The sequence below is a fragment of the Bos javanicus genome, chromosome 24 (genome assembly GCF_032452875.1).
Source record: "Bos javanicus breed banteng chromosome 24, ARS-OSU_banteng_1.0, whole genome shotgun sequence".
NCBI lineage: Eukaryota > Metazoa > Chordata > Mammalia > Artiodactyla > Bovidae > Bos > Bos javanicus.
This window is the reverse complement of record NC_083891.1, coordinates 40857607-40881528: the sequence shown is the minus strand read 5'-3', so window position 1 is coordinate 40881528 and position 23922 is coordinate 40857607. Positions and strand designations below refer to the sequence as shown.

Below are 23922 nucleotides of genomic sequence, written 5' to 3'. Positions count from 1 at the left end.
TTCTGGTTTAGTCTATTCTTCACCTTCTGTCTGAGTTCTTTTTTTTCCCTCAGGCAACAAACTGGCTTAATCAAGCCCAGAAAACATCATACGGGGGAAAAAAATACACTCTCTACATAAAAATCGTAACAACTTAAGAGAAAGAGAAGCACAGGGGGAAAAATTATGTTGCCAAGATATAAACCCTGGATAGGAGAGTTATGAAGAAGGAAATGGCAATCCACTCCAGTAGTCTTGCTGGGAAAATCCCAGGGACAGAGGAGCCTGGAGGGCTGCAGTCCATGGGGTCACAAAGAGTCGGACACAACTGAGTGACTGAGCATGGAGAACTAGGAAGCAGGCCTGGCACAGCGGAGGCTGCAGCCCTGTCTACGATGGATGGTTGTGCACCTGGAAGTCATCCGTATGGTGCTCCTTCTCGGGAAGGTTAGTGATAGGCAGAAAGCAGCCTGGTACACCGGTTATGGTCTCAAAGACAACAGCGGCTCATGCTTGTTTGGGCCCATCACGGCTAGGTAACACCATTTCTTCTCCCCATCCTTGTATTTGGACAAATGGGATTTTTTTCTTTATCTCCCACTGGGAACACTTCCTACTTTCATTGCATTCTGCCCGAAGGGGCTAACATTTTATTTCATTTCCAGTGACATCCTACACCTCGTAAACCATGTGATTATAAAGTGTCACCTTGTCATTCTGCTGTTGAGACCATCGGCTCCTCTGAAATCCCACTGCGTGACAGACACTTGGAAACGCTGGGGGTGCCCTGGGTGGCTCCGAGGAGGGGCAGGGGGCCTAAACTCTACTGTGATTATTTTTTTTTGCATAATGTTTGGCATAATTAGAAAAATGCTATTTTTGAAACAGCTGTTTTTAGTGCTCAGCAGTAAGTGACAATAATAATGAGCTATTTCCACATTTATGGCTGTCACACTGGACAGACTTCAGGTCTTATAGCTGAGTTTGGACATGCTGTGATTTTTCCTTGGGATCAAAACTGACTGCAAAGTCTGAACCTGGCAAAGGAGAATGCTAGAGCTGGGTTCACTCATTGGAACCTTTCGGAATCATTCCCAGAACACACGCAGCAAACCCTTCTTATCAATGGGGACTGTTTGGAGAAAGTCTTTTTGTTATGCGCCCATCCCCGCCCCTCCAGACCAGCCACCACCCGCTGTCCTGGTTACAACTCCTGCATCAAACTCCCGTCTCCTATAGAGCGGCCACTGACTTTCGAAATTACTCCTGTAATGAACTGTGATAAAGGGAAATGTTCTCACCTAAAATTGCAGTTGGCACAAATGGGTCTGTCATACACCGTAAGCAGGTCAATGCAGAGAAAGTAAAAAGAGAGAGAACAGTGAATGATTGATGAAAGGCCCCCCCTCCCAGTCTTCCCGTAGAAGCCACAGAAAGCATCGGGTTACAGCACATCAAACACAGTAAGCTCCTCAAGCATCTTGGGCAGCAAAGTGAGCCCTGGGTGACTCTGAGTGCTCGGGGTGATGAAGAGATGCAACAGCGGAAAGATCTGTTACCTGGGTAATAGGAGTTGGGCACCGATGTGCTCAGGGTGTTGGTTTTCATGGTGAAGGACGATGGTGAAGACACAGCTGTAAATGAGAGACAGGCATGTCAGCGGGGGCAGAGAGGCAATACCTGAAAGTACGGCCCTGAGGTCACGCATGGGAAACTGGGCTGGGTGGACTGTGGACCACAGAAACATCAGAGGTTCACCTGCGTCTCTGTGATGGATATTGTCCCTCTCCACCTGCCCTGCGGACTTACTTGTGCTTTAGAGCAGTGGTCCCCAACCTTTTTGGCCCCAGGGACTGGTTTCGTGAAAGGTAATTCTATCATGGACTGGGGGTGGGAGGGATGGTTTGGGGATGATTCAAGCACATTGGATTTGTTGTACACTTCATTTCTACTATTATTACATCAGCTCCACCTCAGATCATCATCCTGGAGGTTGGGGACACCTACTTTAGAGGACACGTACCCCTTCATCACTTAAAAGATTTTCTGACCCCACAAATGAAGGAAAATACCCACAACCACAGCCCCTTTCTGGATGCAGAAATTCATTACTCTCCCTTTTGACTCCTAGCCTTTGCTTGTAGGGGGTTTCCCTAGTGGCTCACACTGGTAAAGGATCCGCCTGCAGTGCAGGAGACCGAGGATGGATCCCTGAGTTGGAAAGATCCCCTGATGAAGAGAATGGCAACCCACTTCAGAATTCTTGCCTGGAGAACTCCATGGACAGAGGAGCCTGGTGGGCTGCAGTCCATGGGGCCACAAAGAGTCGACAGAACTCAAGCAATGAACACTTTCACTTTTTTCACTTTGCTTGTAGAGTTTTACCAAATGCTCAGCTGATTATTTACAACTAAGAGGATGAGAATGTGTCTACACATGGCTTTTGGAGAATGTTCCAAATGTCAATGTTTTTGCAATTTTCTAAATCCTCACCTTTCTCCTATTGTAGACACTGAGAGAACATTTCACAATATTCTATTTTATGAAAAATAAAGATGTTCCATATGTGTTATTTTTAACATGAAAGCTGCATGCCTACATGTTGGCCTATTAGGCCTTAAATTCTTAAAAACCTGCTTATTTTCCTTTGAAATCTTCCTCTGAAACACTCAAGCTTTAACTATTTACACCTTCTCTTTCCACTGTTATTAAGAGGTAAAGCCAACCCCATCCAATTTATCTGATCCCATTGAAAGTGGATATTTCCTATTTTTAAAGTACTTTAACTCTCTTCAACATCTTAATTGATTAGTGCTTTAAAAACACTTTAATTTCATTAAAGCATAAGGATAAATGATTTGAATGTGCTTAAGTGCACAGGCTGGTTGATGTAAGTCTACACTTTAATACCTCCGATGTAGTTACATGGCTTATTTGATGCTGACATCCTGATCAGAACACTAATTAATACCACTTGTGTGTGTGCTCAGGCATGTCTAACTCTTGTGACCCCATGGACTGTATGTAGCCTGCCAGGTTCCCCTGTCCATGGGATTTTTCAGGCGAGAATACTGGAGTGGGTTGCCATTTCCTACTCCAGGGGATCTTCCCCACCCAGGGACTGAACCCGCATCTTCTGCATTGGTAGGCAGTTTCTTTACCTGCTGAGCCATTGGGAAATCCCTTAATGCCACTTAAACAGGTGTTAAATGGGCCACTACCAACCAAGTCCCTGTGGTGACTGCATCTTATCTTTATTCTGATGACACGCTGATACGTTTTCATTCTCTTGGAGTAGTTCCCTTTCAGACAATGGTTTTTCCTGTGTTTATGTTTTAAAAGTACCGAATTAGTAAATGACAAAACTGGAAACTAGGCTGCCTGTCATTTATACTTTGCTAAAATAGAGAAGTGTCACATTTATGATGCATGTTTATGATAAATCTCCAGGAAAAAAAAAGAGAATGACTGATAAAAATAAGGAAGTAAAATGCCTGTTAACTGCTGACATTTGTATTTGTTTCGTAAAAATGTGCAAAATACAATGTGCAGATACAAAATAACTATGTCTATTTTCACCTTTAAAAAATGTATTTAGAAACTTCTTTTTATAAAGATTAAACCCACCCCCACTCTCCGTAACTACATCCCCCTTGCTTTCTGCACATCTCCTGTTTGCTTTGGTGGACAGATTATTCCACACTGTTATAAATGTGCTCAGACTTATTTTTAAATTCTCCAACCTCAGTTTTCTCACTGTCTCATTCCTAAAAGGTACTCACCTCCCAACCCTGAAAGATCTCAAACCTGCCCAGGCTTGCAGTGGTTTAAGGCTAGAAGTCTAGTGGTCCAATGAGTACATTTCCTGAAAGTTTCCTCCTCCAGTAATTGTTCTTATGCGACAAAGGCATTGGGCTTCCCCGGTGGCTCAGTGGCAAAAAATCTGCCTGCAATGCTGGAGCCACAGGAGATACTGGTTTGATCCCTTGGTGGAGAAGATCCCCTGGAGAAGGGAATGGCAACCCACTCCAGTATTCTTGCCTGGAGAATTCCATGGACTGAGAAGCCTGGCGGGCTACAGTCTATGGGGTCGCAAAGAGTTGGACTGAAGTGACGCAGCACACATGCACGCACAGCACACGTTAAAGGCGTTAAGAGAATGTGGTGATGATGGAGTTTACCATTAGGGTCCCTGTGGATGGGATTCCATGAGACCCACCCATTGCTCAGAGAGTGGGGAAAAAAAAGCTTCTTCCTGTATCTCCTCCACTGGCTGCACTGATGGGAGAAACAAGTAATCCCTCATGGCCAGCAAGCCCCAAGCTGCCCCCAAGTCTGCAGCAGCCCTCTCGATAGGAGCAGTTTTGGATTCCCACAGATACATTCATTTTTAAAAAAGGCAATGCCAAACTAAATACCCTACCCAGAGGCAAATACCTTCTATTGCTCAAACTTCCAAAGCCTAGAAACTCTTAACGTAGGTTTCTGCTCTTTGGGTAAGTAAGCCCAGGTAAATTTATTTGTGAGCAATTTCACCATGACACAGAAGATTTGGAACATAAACAGGTGATCCTGGAAAGAGAGGACGTGTATCCGAACGGTCCCTCCACACCGATGTTCAAGAAATAACTTGTTCAGTCGTTCAGTCCTATCTGACTCTTTGCAACTCCATGGACTACAGCGCACCAGGCTTCCCTGTCCTTCACTTTCTCCTGGAGCTTGATCAAACTCATGTCCATTGAGTTCATTGAGATGCCATCCAACCATCTCATCTTCTGTTACCCCCCAAAACAAATTCTCATCTTGTCTGTAGTGGGAAGGACTTCTCCCCTCAACCCTCCCACCCAACAAATGCATCCTCAGTTGCTTTATTTTGGCAGTGAAATGCATTACACACTTTCAAAATGAAAAAGATAGTATTTGCTACAAAAAAGCAGAGAAAAGTCTCCAAAAAAGGAAGGAATTTGTGGTGAACCTAAGGAAGGAATTTGTGGTAAACCAAAGTACCCCAGCAGAGAAGGCAATGGCATCCCACTCCAGTACTCTTGCCTGGAAAATCCCATGGATGGAGGAGCCTGGTAGGCTGCAGTCCATGGGGTTGCTAAGAGTCGGACACGGCTAAGCGACTTCACTTTCACTTTCACTTAAGTACCCCAGATTCTGCCACCTACACTGAAAATAACACAAAAGGGCAAAGGACAGTGACCACGGATGAGGAGTGTGTCCCACCCGCCCAGGTGAGAGCGGCGTGTGTTGAAGTCCCATGCCAGAGAGTGGGGGTTGCAGGTGGATAAATAAATGTAGGACCTCTAACTGGCACAAGGTGGACAAGCGTAGCCACTGTGGAAAGAAAAAAGCAGGCCTTTCTATGAAGCTTTGCTGAATGTGGGGGGGAAAGGCAGGTGTGAGAGGAGACGGAGAAGAAGAAACCACATTGTGTGTGATGTGGGAAGGGCGCTGGCGGAGATGCTGATTGGAACACCCCAGGAGGGTAGTCAGGACAGGCGTGAGCACTGCACTGGAACCAGCCCTCTTCCAGCGGAGGCTGAGGGTCTGCGCCAAGCCCCCGCCTGTATTTTTATTACTGTTGGTGACAGCTCCCCTTAATCCATCCCGTTGTTGTTCAGCATCCTGATTTAATGCAGCCAGGGTCAGCAGCAGCCTTTGGGCATGGATTTCATGAAATGAGGAGACCTCTGACCTTGAACCCAGCAGGGCTGGGAACCACATCATCAGGCACAGCTTGTGGATTTATCTAGGTCCCCAAAAAGATCACCAGGGGATGAGGCCAGAAATACTATCTGTATTTCCAACAATCCTTGTCATTGTTAGCTTCCTAAAATAGTGCCCTGTACCTGGATGGCAGGTGGTAGCACGGGAAGGTGTTAGCTGAGCTCCCTTTACCCACCTGGTGTGAGACGTAAGCCTTCTGAAGTGGAAATACAGTTTAACTTATTAATTGCCACTAATAGCCCTGTAATAAAGGCAGAACGTGTCAGCTAAACAAATAAACAATTAGCTTGTTACTGCCATTTAGTGAGCTGTTTTATAACAGGCTTCCCCCGTGTAGTTCCACACCTGGCTCGCTCACAAACAGGAGCTGAGGAACAGCAGGGAGGGTGGGAAGCAGGTGCTTCTGTGGGCGGGGAGGGCCGCCTTGGTGTCAGAGCTCTCAGGTCTTTACAGACACGTGGCCGTGGTTGCCTGTGCTCTGACCTGGTCCCGTTCCCCCCTCCCGCAGCATCGTTCCTAAGCCGCCGTGGCACATGGGGATGTGTCCAGCATCATCTGAAGGGACTGGCGAAATCAACAGAGCCTAAGGATTGTCTAGGGAGGTTTTGTTTCCTAACCCCCGGACCCCAGAGATGCCCTGAAGGCGGGAAGGGCGCCCACTCACATCTCCCGTTGAGGTTGTGCGTGTCCATGAAGGAGAAGGCCTCGTCGCAGCTGGTGCCCTGCTCGGCATAGCTCTTGTCCATGGAGCTCACCATCACTGTCATCTCCTGCCGTGTGCTGCTCATTGTCTCCTTCCGCTTCTGGGCCAGTTTCCTTGGGACAGAGAGTTTGTTATGTAGACACACGCAAGGATGGACCACATGCCCTGACTGACGATTGGAACCAATGGTGTTCACGCTGGAGTGCATGCGTGAAAGGAGGAGGCTGCCAGGAGCCTGCATGGGACACAGCCCTCTGACCCTCAGATGGCTGTGACATGGACCTAACCCCAAATGAACTCAGAGTGGTTCTCCAGCAATGCTGGTCAGCAGGGCAGAAGGAAAAGAAAAGGCAAGTTGTTGGCTTTCCTGCAGGTCCGCAGAAGAATAATCCCGGGGCTTCCCCCAGCCCCTCGGTGAATGAGATGCAAAAAGGCCTTGGAAGGCAGGGAGAGCTCCAGGTCTTTGGGAGACAAAGGTTAAACCTTGGCCTTTGAATCATTCTCATTAACCACCAGAAGCTCATAATCTTTTAAGTTACAGAGACCAGGACAAAAGCTATAAAACCGAAGGGAAACTGACATTCACATACATGCATAAAACACACTTTATAGCTCTTACTACTGGAGGTTTTTGATGCATCCAGGACAGACAAGAATAGAATTAGTGATGCTTAAGAAGGTATAAAGCGAGAAGCTTTAAGAAGACCATAACACCGTAAAACCAAAAGTACGATGTCCTAAATATTCTAATTCTGCTTAAGCACTTAGCAGCGTTTACACAAGAAAACAGCAGCTATTTCCAGTAAATCATCTTGACTCTGACTGACCCAGGACACGGCACCATTTAAAATGAGCCGCATAATCAAAATCACCCCCATATTCGGTGATTACTAATGCAGTGTGAGGCATTGACAACATCAGACCATATGGATAACCTTTATTTTCATTTCCAAATGCCACATAATCCAAATGCTTTCTTGCCTGTAGTTATAATAATCTTTTGATTCATACTTAGAAGGCAGAACATTAATAAGTTGCCCCTTTTTTATTGCTAAAAGTTGTTGTGGAAAAAAGATACATTTTTAAACAGAAAAATGAAAATGATCTATAACTTCTATGACAACGTTAAAGTTGTAAAGATGGGAATATAAATTGGTGTAACTACTGTGGAGAATGGTATGGAGTCTCCTCAAAAATCTAAATAGAGCTACCATATGATCCAGCAATCCCACCCCTGGGCATATAGCTGATGTATGCATTCCAATTCTAAAAGATACATACGCCCCATATTTATAGCAACACTATTCACAACAGCCAGGACATGGAGGCAACCTACATGTCCACTGACAGATGAATGGATAAATAGAGATACATAATCACAGGCAAGAATACTGCAGTGAGTTGCCTTTTCCTTCTCCAGGGGATCTTCCCAACTCAGGGATTGAAACCTGGGTCTCCTGCATTGCAGGTGGATTCTTTACCATCTGAGCCACCAGGGAACTTCTACCACCACACACAATATCTGAATATTACTCAGCCATAAAAAAGAATAAAATAATGCCATTATGCAGCAACATAGGTGGATGTAGAGATTATCATACCAGTGAAATCAGTCAGAGAAAGACAAATATCACATGGTATCGCTGATATGGGGATTTCCTGGTGGCTCAGATGGTGTAGACTATGCCTGCTATGTGAGACACCTGTGTTCGCTCCCTGGGTCAGGAAGATCCCCTGGAGAAGGGAATGGCAACCCACTCCAGTATTCTTGCCTGGAGAATTCCATGGACAGAGGAGCCTGGCGGGGTACAGTCCAGCGGGTAGTTTATACATGGAATATATAAATGACAGAAATGAACTTATTTGTAGGACAGACATAGGCTTACAGATATAGAAAGTAAACCTATGGTTATCAAAGGGAAGGTGGGAGGGATAAGTTAGAAGTTTGAGATTTACATATACACACTATTATATATAAAACAGGTATCCAATAAGGACCCACTATATAGCACATGGAACTATAGTCAGTATCTTATAATAACCTATAATGGAAAAAGTCTAAAAAAGAATATGTATATTTATATCTTCATATATATATATATATATATATATATATAAAACTGAATCATTTTGCTGTATACCTGAAACTAACAAGCATGGTAAGTCAACTATATTTCAAAAAAAATTTTTGAGATTATGCGTTTACAGTAAAAAGCTGAAAAGATTTTGCAAAGTAAGCGGCATGGTTCCTCTAGGTGCCAGCTTGCTGAACCTGCTCGTCTTCCCCAGGGCCCCCCTTTTCTCCAGACCATCAAGTGAGTCTGAGAGGCAGAATGCGGGTTTGGATATTCTCAACAGGTGTTCCGGGCAGAGGCAGCACTGACTCCAGGTCCACAGCTGCAGTTATGACAATACGATTTCTCTGCACCTCCGAGTCTGCCAGCTCACTGGAAAAGCACTCGTAAGCCAGGTTTCCCCAGGAGTGCTAAAGTGGAGGCCGGAGATAATTAGCGCCATTATTCAGGCATAAACGTCCCCTTTTTGCTGGAATTTCTTTAATGTGCTTCGGGCTGATTTATGCAGATAATTGCTCAATATTCTCTTCTGTTCTGCCTATGAAGAGAGACACGGTCAAGTTTGCCAGACCTCCCTCCCTCTCTGTCTTCTCTTGTGTTTCTCTAATCCTTTCAGGTTAGGAGATGGCAGTGAAAGTGCTTCTTACCCCTGGTGAGATGAGGTGGTGGAGGGGGTGTGTGTGCAACAATAAAAGCCAAGCTTGTACCAGAAAGATCTTTCTCCTTTCTTACCTCCCCGTGTGTGAACTAACTTCAGTGAGGTCGCGCTACACACCCCACTGCTGATCTTCCTGAAGCACAAAAGACGGCCATTAAGGACTGGTGAGAACCTACTAAAACCAAGCAGAGGTCCAGTCTGGAGACTCACAGCTTTAAGCTCATGTCCATTAACCATACACTCTGTGCCTGTGAATTGTTAAAACCCGCCTCCCATGTCCTCAGCAAGCCTTCCTGCATTAACCTCACCATTTGACCACAGACACAGATGTCACTGGGAGCCAGGCAGACCTCACAAGGGAGTGAAACAGGTCTAAGATGATAAGGAGTGGTGGGTGCTGGAGAAGTGGAAGGGGAGACAGCCACTCAGCTCCAGAGGCTGGATGCCCCATAGAGGGCCCAGACGTTGTAAATCAGGAGAAACCCCAAATTCAGATTTTATAGGAATTGAATTTTAAGTATTGTCAAATAATTCAAATTAAAAAATTAAAAAGACTATGTGGTCCACAGAAAGATGTTTTTGGACACTTCTGCTCGCCACTAATACACACTTAGGAACTTAATTGTGTTGGAAAGGAAGAGCGTGGAAACCGCCATACAATGCACAGCTACTGTGTGGCACTGCTCTGTGAGCACTCTCTCATTTAATGCTGCTGCTGCGTTGCTTCAGTCGTGTCCGACTCTGTGCGACCCCATAGACGGCAGCCCACCAGGCTCCCCCGTCCCTGGGATTCTCCAGGCAGAACACTGGAGTGGGTTGCCATTCCCTTCTCCAATGCATGAAAGTGAAAAGTGAAAGTGAAGTCGCTCAGTTGTGTCCAACTCTTCGCGACCCCATGGACTGCAGCCTACCAGGCTCCTCCGTCCATGGGATTCTCCAGGCAAGAGTACTGGAGTGGGGTGCCATTGCTTTCTCTGCATTTAATTCTAGTGACGGTAAATAATCTGCCTGCAATGTGGGAGACCTGGGTTCGATCCCTGGGTTGGGAAGATCCCCTGGAGTAGGAAATGGCAACCCACTCCAATATTCTTGCCTGGAGAATTTCATGGACAGAGGAGCCTGGCAAGCTAAAGTCCATGAGATCGCAAAGAGCAGGACATGACTGAGCAACTAACACTCTGACTTTTACTTTTTTCAACCTGGTAAGAGCTATTCTTCTCGTTTTATAGATGAAGCTGAGTCTCAAGAAGTTAAACTGTCCAAATTGTGGAGGAGCTGGAATCACACCCCAGATCTCTCTTGACCCCAAAGGTACTTATTCTAGAACAATGTGCTTTGTCTAACAAAGTATTTCATTAATTTACATTTCCATACAAGTTACATTATAATTTTCACCAAATTGCTTTCAGGTGTGAATACTCCATCACCTCATGACTAAATATTATGCACTGTAAAAAGTAGGAATTAACAAAAAAAAGTAGTTGAATTAACAATTGTCATAGCAAAGCATTAGAAAAGAGTTTATCTACAACCTACTAATCAAAAGTAGCTTGCTTGGTCACAGACATTATGAGTCACTGCTTGGGATTTTTGGTTTCTCCTCATGTACAATTAAACACTGTATTCCATAATTAAGATGGTTGAGGAAGGTTAGATTTAGAATTGAGGGTTGGGAATGACTGGATAAATTGAAAATTATTCTCTTTCTTTTTTTCTCTATTTCTCTTTTGGACTTTGTGTTTCAGATCTGGTTTTGTTTTTTTTTTCCTCAAGTGAAAACTTCTAAAACTGTCAGAAAAACATTGTGAACTTAATGAAACAGTGTTTTGTGCAGGAAAACTCCTAAAGTGGAGGCAATTTTTCTTTGCGATCTTATCTAAAGACACAGGTAAATTTATTTTCCATTTTGATTTTTAAGAAATGGTTTGTCTGAAATATTTAAACCTCCAATCTCTAAATTTGGATTGCATGAATCTCAAAGACCTTAGTAATAACAACAAGAACAAAATGTTCTTATAGACGTCAATGGAGCATAAAAAATTAAGGAGAAGACTTCGGTTTCTTGTTGGGTATGAAGGAGCTTGGAGGTCATTGCTCTGTCCTAAAAACAAGTAAAAAAGCTAAACAGACAATTGTTTGACTTAACTTGTAAGATAACTGATGTCACAGGGCAAATGACTGTCCCTCGAATTACAAACATGCAGATATGGAGAATCACAACTCACCAGAGCAGAAACGCATGAGCAGAAATCTATGTGAGAGTCAGCACTGAGGCCGAAAAACCCAAACTGTAATTGAATTACTGGAGGCTCAGTGTGGATCAGTCTGAGACTTAAAAACTCCAGCAGGGTCCAGACTTAACGGGGACCTCACACCTTTTTGAATTTTATCTTCAGGAGCCCTACCTGGTTCTCAAAGTAAAGACTGGAGGAAAAAAAATCACCTCTGGCTTTCAGCAGCAGGAGGAGGAAAGTAGCCAACTTGAATATGTTCAAAGCATTCTATGCTTTTTAAAATAGTTGCCCTCAAGAATATTATTTTCCTAGAGGCTAACCTGTTGTGATTTTATCAGAGCCCTACCCAATCTAGGGGAAGGAAAGTTATCCAAACCCAGCCCCTTCCAGCCATCCTGTCCACCCAAGGAGGGGGCTACTGAAGTGCCTGTGAAGGTCACAGCTCAGGACAAATTCACTAAAAGGTTGAGACCCAATTGTGGGTCTCCTTGCCTCTCCAATAACTTACTATCATGTGACTAAAGACCTATTTGCAGAAATCCCTTTTCCCTGGTACATCAAGTCTGGACATCAGTAAAAAAAATTACAAGGCAGACTAAAAGGCAAACAACACAGTTTAGAGACAGAGGAACCACTGGGATAAGGCTCATATGGCAGGGATGGTGGAATTATCAGACTGGGAATTTAAACTAACTATGAGTTATAGGCTAAAGCCTCTAATGGATAAGAAGACAACACTCAAGAATAGATGGAAAACAAAAGAAGCAAAAGCATATTACCAAGTGAAAGAGACCAATCTGAAAAGGTTCACTATACTTTATGCTTGGTTTTGCTGTAAACCTAAAACTGCTCTAAAAAATAAATTCTATCAAAAAACCCTGTATGCGAGACAGCAAAAGAGACACAGATGTATAGAACAGTCTTTTGGACTCTGTGGGAGACGGAGACGGGGGATGATTTGGGAGAATGGCATTAAAACACATATAATATCATATAAGAAACGAATTGCCAGTCCAGGTTCAATGCAGGATACAGGAAGCTTGGGGCTGGTGCACTGGGATGACCCAGAGGGATGGTATGGGGAGGGAGGTGGGAGGGGGGTTCAGGATGGGGAACACGTGGACACCTGTGGCAGATTCATGTTGATATATGGCAAAACCAATACAATATTGTAAAGTAAAATAATAATAATAAAATAAAAAATAAAATAAAAGGGAGGGAATGTAAAACAAAAAACAAAAAACCCTACAATACTGCTTGGGAAAAAATTAAAAGGGAGGAAAAACATAGTTATAGCCCTAAATTTCCCAACTAGAACAAAAGAGAAGGAAAGAAATGTGGGATGAAGTCAAATGAAAAGGATGGCCCTTCATGAATATTCTATTCAAATATTTCTCTTATATTTCTTTCCTGGCATAAAAATAAAAACAAGAAACGAGGGCAAGGGAAAGGGAAGAGAAATCCTTGGCAAGTTATTAACTATGTGACAGGCATGAATCAGAGTCGGTAAAGAGAACATGGTGAAGAACGATGTCTTCAGCATCATGTCCTATGGGAGAAGAGTAGCAGGACAATGGCCACCAGTTAGGAGACCCAAGTGTAGCACGGGTGGGGGAAAAACAGAAATAACTCTTCCTTCTCCTTGTTTCCTCCCTGAACCTGAACTGAGTGGTGTTTCTCAGAGGATCAGGATGGGAGCAGATTCAAGGGGAAGGAATACAAAGGTCAACTTCAGTTCAGACCTTAGTCTCACCCATGGTTAATTGCAGCTCAGGGTTATAGGACATGATTCTCCAACGAGCCTGACTTGTCCATCTCTATTAGAGGCCCTGCCATGTTGGGTTACACCAACAGAGACTGTGACAGACAAAAATTAGTAACACTGACCTGAAGGTCAATGCTTGGTTATAAAAAAGGCGTCTTCATTTTAAAATGATCTGTCATTTGAAATTCTACAGGGCAGGCAAACCTTGAGGATTTGCAGATCGCATATAGACATAAGGGAAAGGCAAAAGGCTTTCTGGTTCTGGATTCTACAATTAAGTGTGTGCTTCGACTTAATTAAGGATGGGGGCAGAGGCTGGAACGGAGAAGAAGTATTTAATTTTTCCTCACAGTAGGGAAGAAATAGATATTGGTTGAGTCAAAGAATGCATACATTATACCAAATTGCCCGGATTCAGCTGAATAAACCTCAATGAATAGGGAGCTGTCACCTCAAAGATGGATCTGTGAGGGCTACCAGATGATATTGTTTTTAAAGGTAAAATGTTAAGGAAAAGGAAACAAATGGTCCTATGTTTTAAATATCAATATTTTCAATGCAAAAGTACCATCACTACAATAGCTGATAGAAAAACAATGAGGGTAACAATTACCGAAAGTTCTGTAGGACTTGAGATAAATCAGAGATGTTACATGCGTTAACTCTTAGTTCTCACAACAACCAGTGAGGAAATTGCTATTATTATCCCAGTCTTAGAGAGAGGGAAATTGAGGCATGGTGGTGTTAAGTTGCCCACGACCACATGGCCAGACGACTTGAGACCTCTGGCATAGTTTCCTGCATTGAGATAAAACCATCTTCATAAGACTCAATGGCATCACTAAACAAACTTTATTGGTTGCTTAAATTCAGACACAGAAAATAAAGCCTGGTTTTCCTTACCAGCTAGGATTTGCAGCTGTCAACCAAGGTAAGAGCGTTCTTTTTTAAAGATTTTTTTTTTTTTGATGTGGACTATTTTTGAATTCTTTATTGAATTTGTTACAATATTGTTTCTGTTTTATATTTTGGTTTTTTGGCTGCGAGGCATGTGGGATCTTAGTTCCCCAACCAGGGATTGAATCTGTGTCCCCTGCACTGGAAAGCAAAGTCTTAACCACAGGATAGTCAGGGAAGTCCCTGGATTGTTCTTCTAACAAGGCTGCTCACTGCATCATCCCCTGAGAAACCACTACATCCATGTCTTGTAGATGCTCATCATCCACCCAGCTGCCTTCCAGTTCTCACTGACTAGTACACATGGCCTGTGTTAATCACAAAGAAAAGAGTTTTTCACATTGAGACAAGTCAGCCTTTGGATCTTGGTTAGGTCTTTTTCAGAGTTCACCTCTTGACGTTGTGATGGGATGACCTGATAGGCTGCTGTGGCCGCTGGCAGACTGGGAGAGGGCCTTAGACATGGCTTTCCTCCCCAGCAACTGAGAAGTGGGGACTGATTTCATTAGTTCAGTTCAGTTCAGTTGCTCAGTCGTGTCTTGACTTTTTGCGACCCCATGAATCGCAGCATGTTAGGCCTCCCTGTCCATCACCAACTCCTGGAGCCTACTCAAACTCATGTCCGTTGAGTCGGTGATGCCTTCCAACCATCTTATCCTTTGTTTTCCCCTTCTCCTCCCCCCTTCAATCTTTCCCAGCATCAGGGTCTTTTCAAATCAGTCAGTTCTTCGCATCAGGTGGCCAAAGTATTGGAGTGTCAGCTTTAGCACCAGTCCTTCCAATGAATACTCAGGGTTGATCTCCTTTAGGATGGACTGGTTGGATCTCCTTGCAGTCCAAGGGACTCTCAAGAGTCTTCTCCAACACCACAGTTCAAAAGCATCAATTCTTCAGCATTCAGCTTTCTTCACAGTCCAACTCTCACATCCATACATGACTACTGGAAAAACCATAGCTTTGACGAGACAGACTTTGTTGGCAAAGTAATGTCTCTGCTTTTTGACATGCTCTCTAGGTTGGTCATAATTTTTCTTCCAAGGATCAAGCGTCTTTTAATTTCATGGCTGCAGTCATTGCAGAATCTGCAGTGATTCTGGAGCCCAAAAGAATAAAGTCAGTCACTGTTTCCACTGTTTCCCATCTATTTGCCATGAAGTGATGGGACCAGATGCCATGATCTTAGTTTTCTGAATGTTGAGTTTTAAGCCAACTTTTTCACTCTCCTCTTTCATTTTCATCAAGAGGCTCTTGAGTTCTTCTTCGCTTTCTGCCATAAGTGTGGTGTCATCTGCGTATCTGAGGTTACTGATATTTCTCCTGGCAATCTTGATTCCAGCTTGTGCTTCTTCCAGTCCAGTGTTTCTCATGATGTACTCTTCATAGAAGTTAAATAAGCAGGATGACAACATACAGCTTTGATGTACTCCTTTCCCGATATGGAACCAGTCTGTTGTTCCATGCCCAGTTCTAACTGTTGCTTCTTGACCTGCATACAGATTTCTCAGGAGGCAGGTGGTCTGGTATTTCCATCTCTTGAAGAATTTTCCATAGTTTGTTGTGATCCACACAGTCAAAGGCTTTGGCATAGTCAATAAAGCAGAAATAGATGTTTTTTTCTGGAACTCTCTTGCTTTTTCCATGATCCAGCGGATGTTGGCAATTTGATCTCTGGTTCCTCTGCCTTTTCTAAAACCAGCTTGAATATCTGGAAGTTCATGGTTCACATACTGTTGAAGCCTGGCTTGGAGAATTTTGAGCATTACTTTGCCAGAGTGTAAGATGAGTGCAATTGTGCGGTAGTTTGAGCATTCTTTGGCATTGCCTTTCTTTGGGATTGGAATGAAAACTGACCTTTTCCAGTCCTGTGGCCACTGCTGAGTTTTCCAAATTTGCTGACATATTGAGTGAAGCACTTTCACAGCATCATCTTTCAGAATTTGAAATAGCTCACCTGGAATTCCATCACCCCCACTAGCTTTGTCTGTAGTGATGCTTCCTAAGGCCCACTTGACTTCATATTCCAGGATGTCTGGCTCTAGGTGAGTGATCACACCATTGTGATTATCTGGGACATGAAGATCTTTTTTGTATAGTTCTTCTGTGTATTCTTGCCACCTCTTCTTAATATCTTCTGCCTCTGTTAGGTCCATGTCATTTCTGTATTTTATTGTGCCCATCTTTGTATGAAATGTTCCCTTGGTAGCTCTAGTTTTCTTGAAGAGATCTTTAGTCTTTTCCATTCTATCGTTTCCCTGTATTTCTTTGCATTAATCACTGAGGAAGGCTTTCTTATCTCTCCTTGCGTTTCTCTGGAACTCTGCATTCAAATGGGTTTATCTTTCCTTTTCTCCTTTGTCTTTTGCTTCCCCTTTTCACAGCTATTTGTAAGGCCTCCTCAGACAACCATTTTGCCTTTTTTTCATTTCTTTTTCTTGGGGATGGTCTTGATCACTGCCTCCTGTACTGTGTCACGAACCTCCATCCATAGTTCTCAGGCACTCTGTCTATCAGATCTAATCCTTGAATCTATTTGTCACTTCCAATGTATAATCGTAAGGGATTTGCTTTAGGTCATACCTGAATGGTCTAGTGGATTTCCCTACTTTATTCAATTTAAGTCTGAATTTGGCAATAAGGAGTTCATGATCTGAGTTCATGATTTCATTAACCTATCACTTAAGACTACAGCTTTGTTTTGGGTCACCCAGTGGCAAAGATGACCTAGACTGCTCCACTGACTGGTCAGGGTGTCTGCAAGGGACACAGGCCAGGAAAGAGGAACAAACTCAGTGGACCTCTTAGGCAAGTAGCTGTTAGGTTATCTGTCCACACGTACACACACATAACCATAAGCATTTCATGGTGAAAAGGCTCAAATAATGAGTCATATTATACAAACATGATGAAAAATTAGCCTTTCTCAAACTTAGAAGCTGTAAAAGAAAAATTTGGAAAAGGTTGACTTTCATTTAAAAGAAGTTGAAATTACATGTATTACAATCTAGAATCACTTCAAAAATCATGTATATCTTTCATATGACTCTGATGATGTCAATTATCACAAATTACAATTAAAAAGGTACTAGGAAAGTATTGTTTATTATGAGAAAATTCACAGACTCATATGTTGAACAAACACGTGGGGACAAAATAATTCCAATACCCTGTGTTTTATTTTTGGCATTAACAGAATTAGGAATGGAATCTGCTATTTTCTGGAGGGAGTCCAAATACCCAAAGCTTTTTAACAGTAGAGTGTTTGATAAAACTTGTCCTCCCCCTTGAATTTCAAAGGAACCTCTGATTGGAAAGCATTATCTGGATATGGTTAGGGAGCCATCATTTTTATGCTCAGCCAACAGGTATTTTACTGTGCTTCTCAGCAAATGTTAGTGTCCACTGTATGAGGGTTAGGCTTTTAATTCTTTTGCTTGCTGTATATCCTGTCCTAGAACTGTACTAGGACAAATATTTCTAGGGGACTTCCCTGGTGATCCAGTCGTTGAGACTCCATGCTTGCAATGCCAGGGGCATGGGTTCGATCCCTGGTTGGGGAACTATGATCCCACATGCTGTGTGGTGCAGCCAAAAAATAATAACATAAAATAAAGAGCTGTCTTCCACTAGAAATCTAAAGACCTGTCTTCCACTAGAAATCAGGTTCTACTGTCAGCTAAGATCTGTCGATCAAAGGCAATTAAGAAAAAAAAAACATACTCAACTTATACTTGTCTATATTTGTTCTTTTTTATTTTAAAAATTTTTATTGAGGTATGGTTGATTTACAGTATTATATGTTTCAGGTATACAACATAGCAGTTCACAATTTTTAAAGATTATGCTCCATTTATAGTTATTATAAAATATTGGCTCTATTCCCTGTGCTGTATAAGGTATCCTTGCAGCTTATTTATTTTATACACTGTACTTCGTATCTCTTAATCCCCTACCCTTATCTTGCCTCTCCCCACTGGTAACTGCTTTTCTCTGTATCAGAATCTATTTCTTTTTTGTTATATTCACTAGTTTGTTGTATTTTTTAGATTCCACTTATAAGTAATGTCATACAGTATTTATCCTCTGCCTGACTTATTTCACTTAGCGTAACACCCTCCAAATCAATCCATGATGTTTCAAATGGCAAGATTTCATTTTTAATGGCTGAGCAGTATTCCATAATATATACACAGCTGTATGTTCGTATATGCATGTGTTTATACACCACATTTTCTTTCTCCATTCATCTGTTGGTGGACACTTACACTGCTTCTATATCTTGCCAATTGTAAATAATGCTACCATGCACGTTGGGGTCATGTATTTTTTTTTTTTTTGGTTGCTTGTTTTTAAATTTGTTTTTTAATTGAAGGATAATTGCTTTATAGAATTTTGTTGTTTTCTGTCAAATTCCAGTTATCTGATTCAACATATTATTTCCTAATTATAGAAATATAGGATGAACATTACTGTGTGTGAGAGGGACAGATAAGAGAGACTCTGACTCTGATGCACATCTAATCAATCTGAAGGTCCCCGGGTCAGTACTTGGAACTGACACGTGCTGCCCATGGCTAAATCCTCTAGCTTCTAGTTCATGTTAAGAATGGAAAGGACCCTTGGCAAATGTAGCAGCTTGAAAACATATAACATGGATGAAGATGTTTTCCTTGAATTTTTCTAAGTGATAAAGAGGAACTGAAAAAACTCCCACAACTCTTGCTTTGGGCTAACTTGAACTTAACATTATCCCTATAACAGCCCAGAAGGAAAAACCATTGGGTAAAACCTGAAAGACACTTAATGATCACTCTCCATTCTTCCTATCTGCTCGGGTCTCTTCCCCACTTCCCTGGTTATTTTTCTGACCAAACAGAAATTCCCTGTGAGCCCAGCTTTTCCCTACACTCCCCACCCCCCACTCTGTATCTGGCCTGGAGCGTGAGAGCTCCTGTTTTGTAACTGTTTGATGACAGTGTCAGCTGCCTCCTCTGAAAAGAGGCTTCAGAGAGGACCAACACACACACACAGACACACAGACAGGCACACACACACTCTGCTCTTCTGACATACACATCTTCCACTTGGGAGTAACTCACAGCTCATACAAGCATCTACTTTCCCAGACCAGCTGAAGATTCTGAAACATTAAAAAAAAGTCAGCAGTAAAAATAATAGATGCAGGATCTGTCATCCTTAGTAATATTTTTGTTTAGTTTTATTTCTCACATCAGGGCCATATGAATCCAAGGGGACAGGAACCAGCAACAGCACAGAAAATAGGAAGCGGGTGCAGCCCTCAACAGAGCAAGATGGGAATAACGTGGCATTAGTGCGAGCCGGTCCCTGCTCACTTGGCTAATGTTGCTGAATTCCGTGTGTGCACATTATCTTGAAATTTAATGCTTTCAAAAATGTCACTCTTCCGCAAGACTAAATTGGTATACTGTTTATCCTCCATCAGACTATAAATAAGAGTGAGAAAGAGGAATTTTTAATGTGTGTCATATCAGAATAGCACCTCCAGTTTCCTCTTGAAGAAGTTTGTTAAGCTCACTAAAAAATTGGAGTGCTTGTCTAATAAAAACAGAGCAAGCCATTGGTGTCAGCACGCAGGGAAACTAAAGTTCAATAAACAAGAAAATAGCGTGTTCTGTATCTGAATGAAGCAGGGACTTTATCATAAAAAGCCAGGTGACCTCTTGGAGACGCAGAGCTAAGTATCCAAGAAGTTCATAAACATGCAGGATGAACATTTTCCACAAAATAACTCTATTCAAAGTTAAATAAATATAATAGAAATACAATATAATGTAAATATAAGAAATAAATATAATATAGATGAAATATAGCTGCTGGTTAATTTATTCAGGGGTAAATACAGCCTGATCCTTTAGGGGCTCTAGCAACCTGCACAGAACACAACAACCAAGAGCAACTGTTTGAGAAGCACCAGCTTTACTGTTTCATCACTTACAGGCATTACTGTGGTCAGTTGGGACTGTGCAGGTAGCTCAGGGGTAAAGAACCTGCCTGCCAGTGTAGGAGATGGGGGTTTGATCCCTGGGTCAGGAAATGGGCACCTACTCCAGACTCTTGCTTGGAGAAGCCCACCAATAGAGCAGCCTGGCAGGCTACAGTCCATGGGGTTGCAAAGAGTCAGAGAGGACCGAAAAACTAAGCAACAACATCAGTGGTCAGCTGACCAGTCATCTGACCTTTCTAAAACATCAATTTATATACCAACCACTCTTCCCAATTCAGCTCTATCTTTTCTTATTAACTGATTCTAAACAATGGTCACTTTATTGAAAACAATCATTTTCCTCATGGAAAAATACAAAAGTCATTCTTAAAACATTTTTCATCTGATTTTTAATTCAGTTCAGTTCAGTTCAGTCTCTCAGTCGTGTCTGACTCTTTGCAACCCCATGAATTGCAACACGCCAGGCCTCCCTGTCCATCACCAACTCCCGGTTTTGAATTAAGTTTCTCTTTTGTATAGAACAAGGTAAGGCTAACTACTTTGTTTTAGTACTTTGGTACATTGGTAGGGAAAGGTTCTTACTTGTTATGAGAGATGTGAAAAGGAAATAATCTGGCTTTTATATACTATTTCTTTATTATGTATGTGTATATGGGGGGTATGATGTGAAACTGGAATTTTTTTCAAAATTAAAATGAATTCTTCAAAGGAATACAAAAGTTGTACTAAATTATCATATTTAACCAAGTTGTGCTTCCCGACATACTCACTAACGCTCAATTTCAGTCAAAAACGTTTGCCAATTTGATGTGTAAAACAATGGCATCTCATGTTGTATAGATCAGCATGTACCTGATTACATGTAAGGTTGAATACATTTTCAAATGTCAGTTAGCCATACATTGATATTCTGTAAGTTGCCTATGTATATTTCATACCCATTTTTACATTTCAGTTTGTCTTTTCTTATTGATGTCTAGATTTTTTTTTATAGTTAGGCCACTAGTACTTCAATATATAAATATTAAGAATATTTTCTTCTAATCTGTAGCTTGTTTTAAAGTTTTGTTTATGGTGTGCTTGGGTATATAGAAGTTTACGATTATTTCCATGATGGTTTTAGGGCACTCCTTACTCTGAGATCACTTTATTATATGCAGTGCTCTTTCTCTTCTTAGTGACAGAGACAAAGGGGATGGATTAGATGTGAGGCTTCTCAGGTTCTGCATAAAGATAAGCAGACAACAACTTTCAAGAAGGTGGTGAAAGCAGCTGACACAGGTCTAGAAGGAACCAGATTCACCGAGCACCCCTGTAGCCAGATCGTGTTGTCTAAATGCCATCACCTACTGAAAAACCCTAAGGTTTCTTGGGGAAATGTCCATTTTCACAGGGCAGACAACGCACTAGATGAGTTGAGACCATCCTGTTGGACCAGACAACATGGGAACTCACAAAGATTTCTGGAGTCATGTTGAAAGGACACAAGAGACAACCTGAAGGGGCTCCTCTGGCCAAAGAGGAGATGCTCCGAACGTGCAAACACTAGTTACTGTAAAGTGTTCAAACACATTAAATATGTTAAAATCCCTCAGCCCATAATGGTACTACTTGTTATGACACCAATTCATTCTGAAACTGGAACATAGAGGGAATGAATTAAATGTTTATCTCAAGTTTCCTATAGAAAATACATTTCAAGATAACCAAACATTTGAGCCAAGACAGCATTTAATAAATATGGATGCAGTGATGGAATTAGGATGTCACCGTTTTGAAACCCCTTAAAAAATAATAGATCTAGGCAATCATCATCAGTAACTTTAAAAACCATTAAGTGAAAGGCTGAGGTGGAACTTTATAACGCATGGATCAGGTTGGCAAAAACAGCACCCAGTAATCAATCTGAGTGCTGCGTGCTTTCCCATGCAGCATGACCGTGAGCAGTTCCAACCAAAACAAGGAGCCGATTCAGTTCCCGCTCTCGCCCAGATCACAGGAAGCACGGGTGATGAGAGGGCAGCCTAGATGAGAACACGTCAACCAACTCAGAACATGGGCAATTCCACAGGATGAAGGGCTCATTCAACAAACAAACGAGGGCGGGCAGAACAGGGGAGTCCACGTTGTGAATGAAGACACACCTGTGAAAGGCAAAAGCCAGGTCTCCAGTCCTTTACTTCATTTATTCCAAACCATTCTGACCAAGACCTCCAGCTTGACAAGCTCAGAGTCAGAACTAACTTTCATGGGGACAAATAGGTTTTTTCTGTGTTTCTGTGGAAATTCATAGAAAAATGAATTGAGATGCATCTGCCATATGAAGCCTCTGAAGTGACTGTTCCGAAGGCTGAGTTCAGAAGTAACAAAGAGGCTGATTGCTGCAAACAGAAAGATAGCCTTCCTTTTAACTGAGCACTCATCCTGAAAGGCGGTTCTCCTTTTCCTCATTAACCGTCTTTCCCCTTTTCTTGTGATTGAAGAGTCACGTGATTTAAATAAAAAGCGAGAAACTGAGCCAGCTCAGGTGACGGCTGTATGATTCGTAGGAGCAAATAACACAGACATGAAAGACATTCTTCTGCAATGTATGACAGACTTTCAAATTATCCTCCTCTAACTAATTAGCATTTTAGAAAAATTGGGTTTAATCATTAAAGAAGCCATCTGCTTATCCAGGAGCTGTCTAGTGAATACTGCTGGCAACTTTCAGGGGAGACGTACCCGGCAGGTACTGCATTTTCTTTTGATTTCTGAAGCAAAGAGAAAGATGGCCATCCCCCTTCCCACCCCCAACTAATTCAAACATAGTGACCTATCTGTGTGGTGCTATGGTGTGCCTCACACACTTCAAAGAGTTAAGGGGGAAGAGACAGGGTGGGAGGTATTTGAAAGCTTCCCTTTCATAGATTATACACACAGAAGAGATTCGTGGCTTTGTTTAATTTACAGATCACCTACTTCCCCATGGAATGGCATGACACAGACTTTTACGGCACTTGACGTAAATCACAACTGGTATTGCGAGGGGTACTGTCATGAGCAGTTGGGACAGTGAAGACCTCCTGGGGGTGGTGCCCTGCTGTGCTCAGTTGCTAAGTTGTGTCCAACTCTTTGACTCTCTGAGACCCCAAGGACTGTATGGAGCCCGCCAGGCTCCTGTGTTCATGGGATTTTCCAGGCAAGAATACTGGAATGGGTTGCCATTTCCTTCACCAGAAGATCTTCTGCACCCAGGGATTGAACCTGTGTCTCCTGCATCGGCAGGTGGACTCTTTACCTCTGCACCACCTGGAAAACCCCTTGGAGGTGGGGGGAATAGCAAAAACAGTCCAAATCATCCTCAGTCACACACATATTTCTTTCTCAATCCTGTGATTTGGGGTTGTGTGCAAAGGAATGTTCTACCATGAAGGGTCTTGCTCCTTGGGTCATAGGGAGAATGCTCAGGATTTCATATGCTGAGGAGGTAGAGACCTACAAAAACTATGTGAAAATTCTCTGCAATATTTGGGGCTCATATAAAGATGGAGAGCCTGGAAAACTATTTGCTAAAACATCTGCTGGAAAGCTGGGTTGAATTTCTACCCAGCATCTCTAGGCCACTGACTTGAAGCTCCCTTAACATTTCATTCTGACAAAATACAATCATTAATTCTTATAATTACTATCATACGGCTATGCATTTCAGAGTTTATAATTAGTCAACCAACTTTTAACCAAACACATTGGGTTTGAGCTCCCTACATACACAGTGAAGGCCTGGAGTCATTCTGTGGAAAGCTTTGGAGGTGAAGCTGAGAAGTTGAGATGTAATACTTAGATAAGAAAAGTT

The 23922-nt window shown here is 42.4% G+C and overlaps 1 protein-coding gene across 6 annotated transcripts in view; it reads right to left on the bottom strand.

The window, feature by feature from the left end:
• Nucleotides 1-23922, bottom strand: part of PTPRM (protein tyrosine phosphatase receptor type M) — a 662162-nt gene that overhangs the window by 136385 nt on the left and 501855 nt on the right. For 4 of the 6 annotated variants that reach the window (XM_061399910.1, XM_061399904.1, XM_061399907.1 and 1 more), the window contains 3 exons: nucleotides 6377-6528; nucleotides 1539-1613; nucleotides 1281-1307 (listed from right to left, as the gene is read on the bottom strand). In XM_061399910.1, coding sequence (XP_061255894.1) covers nucleotides 1281-1307; nucleotides 1539-1613; nucleotides 6377-6528 — 254 coding nt within the window. The remainder of the gene's footprint in view (nucleotides 1-1280; nucleotides 1308-1538; nucleotides 1614-6376; nucleotides 6529-23922) is intronic. The other 2 variants (XM_061399906.1, XM_061399908.1) reach the window with 1 other exon arrangement.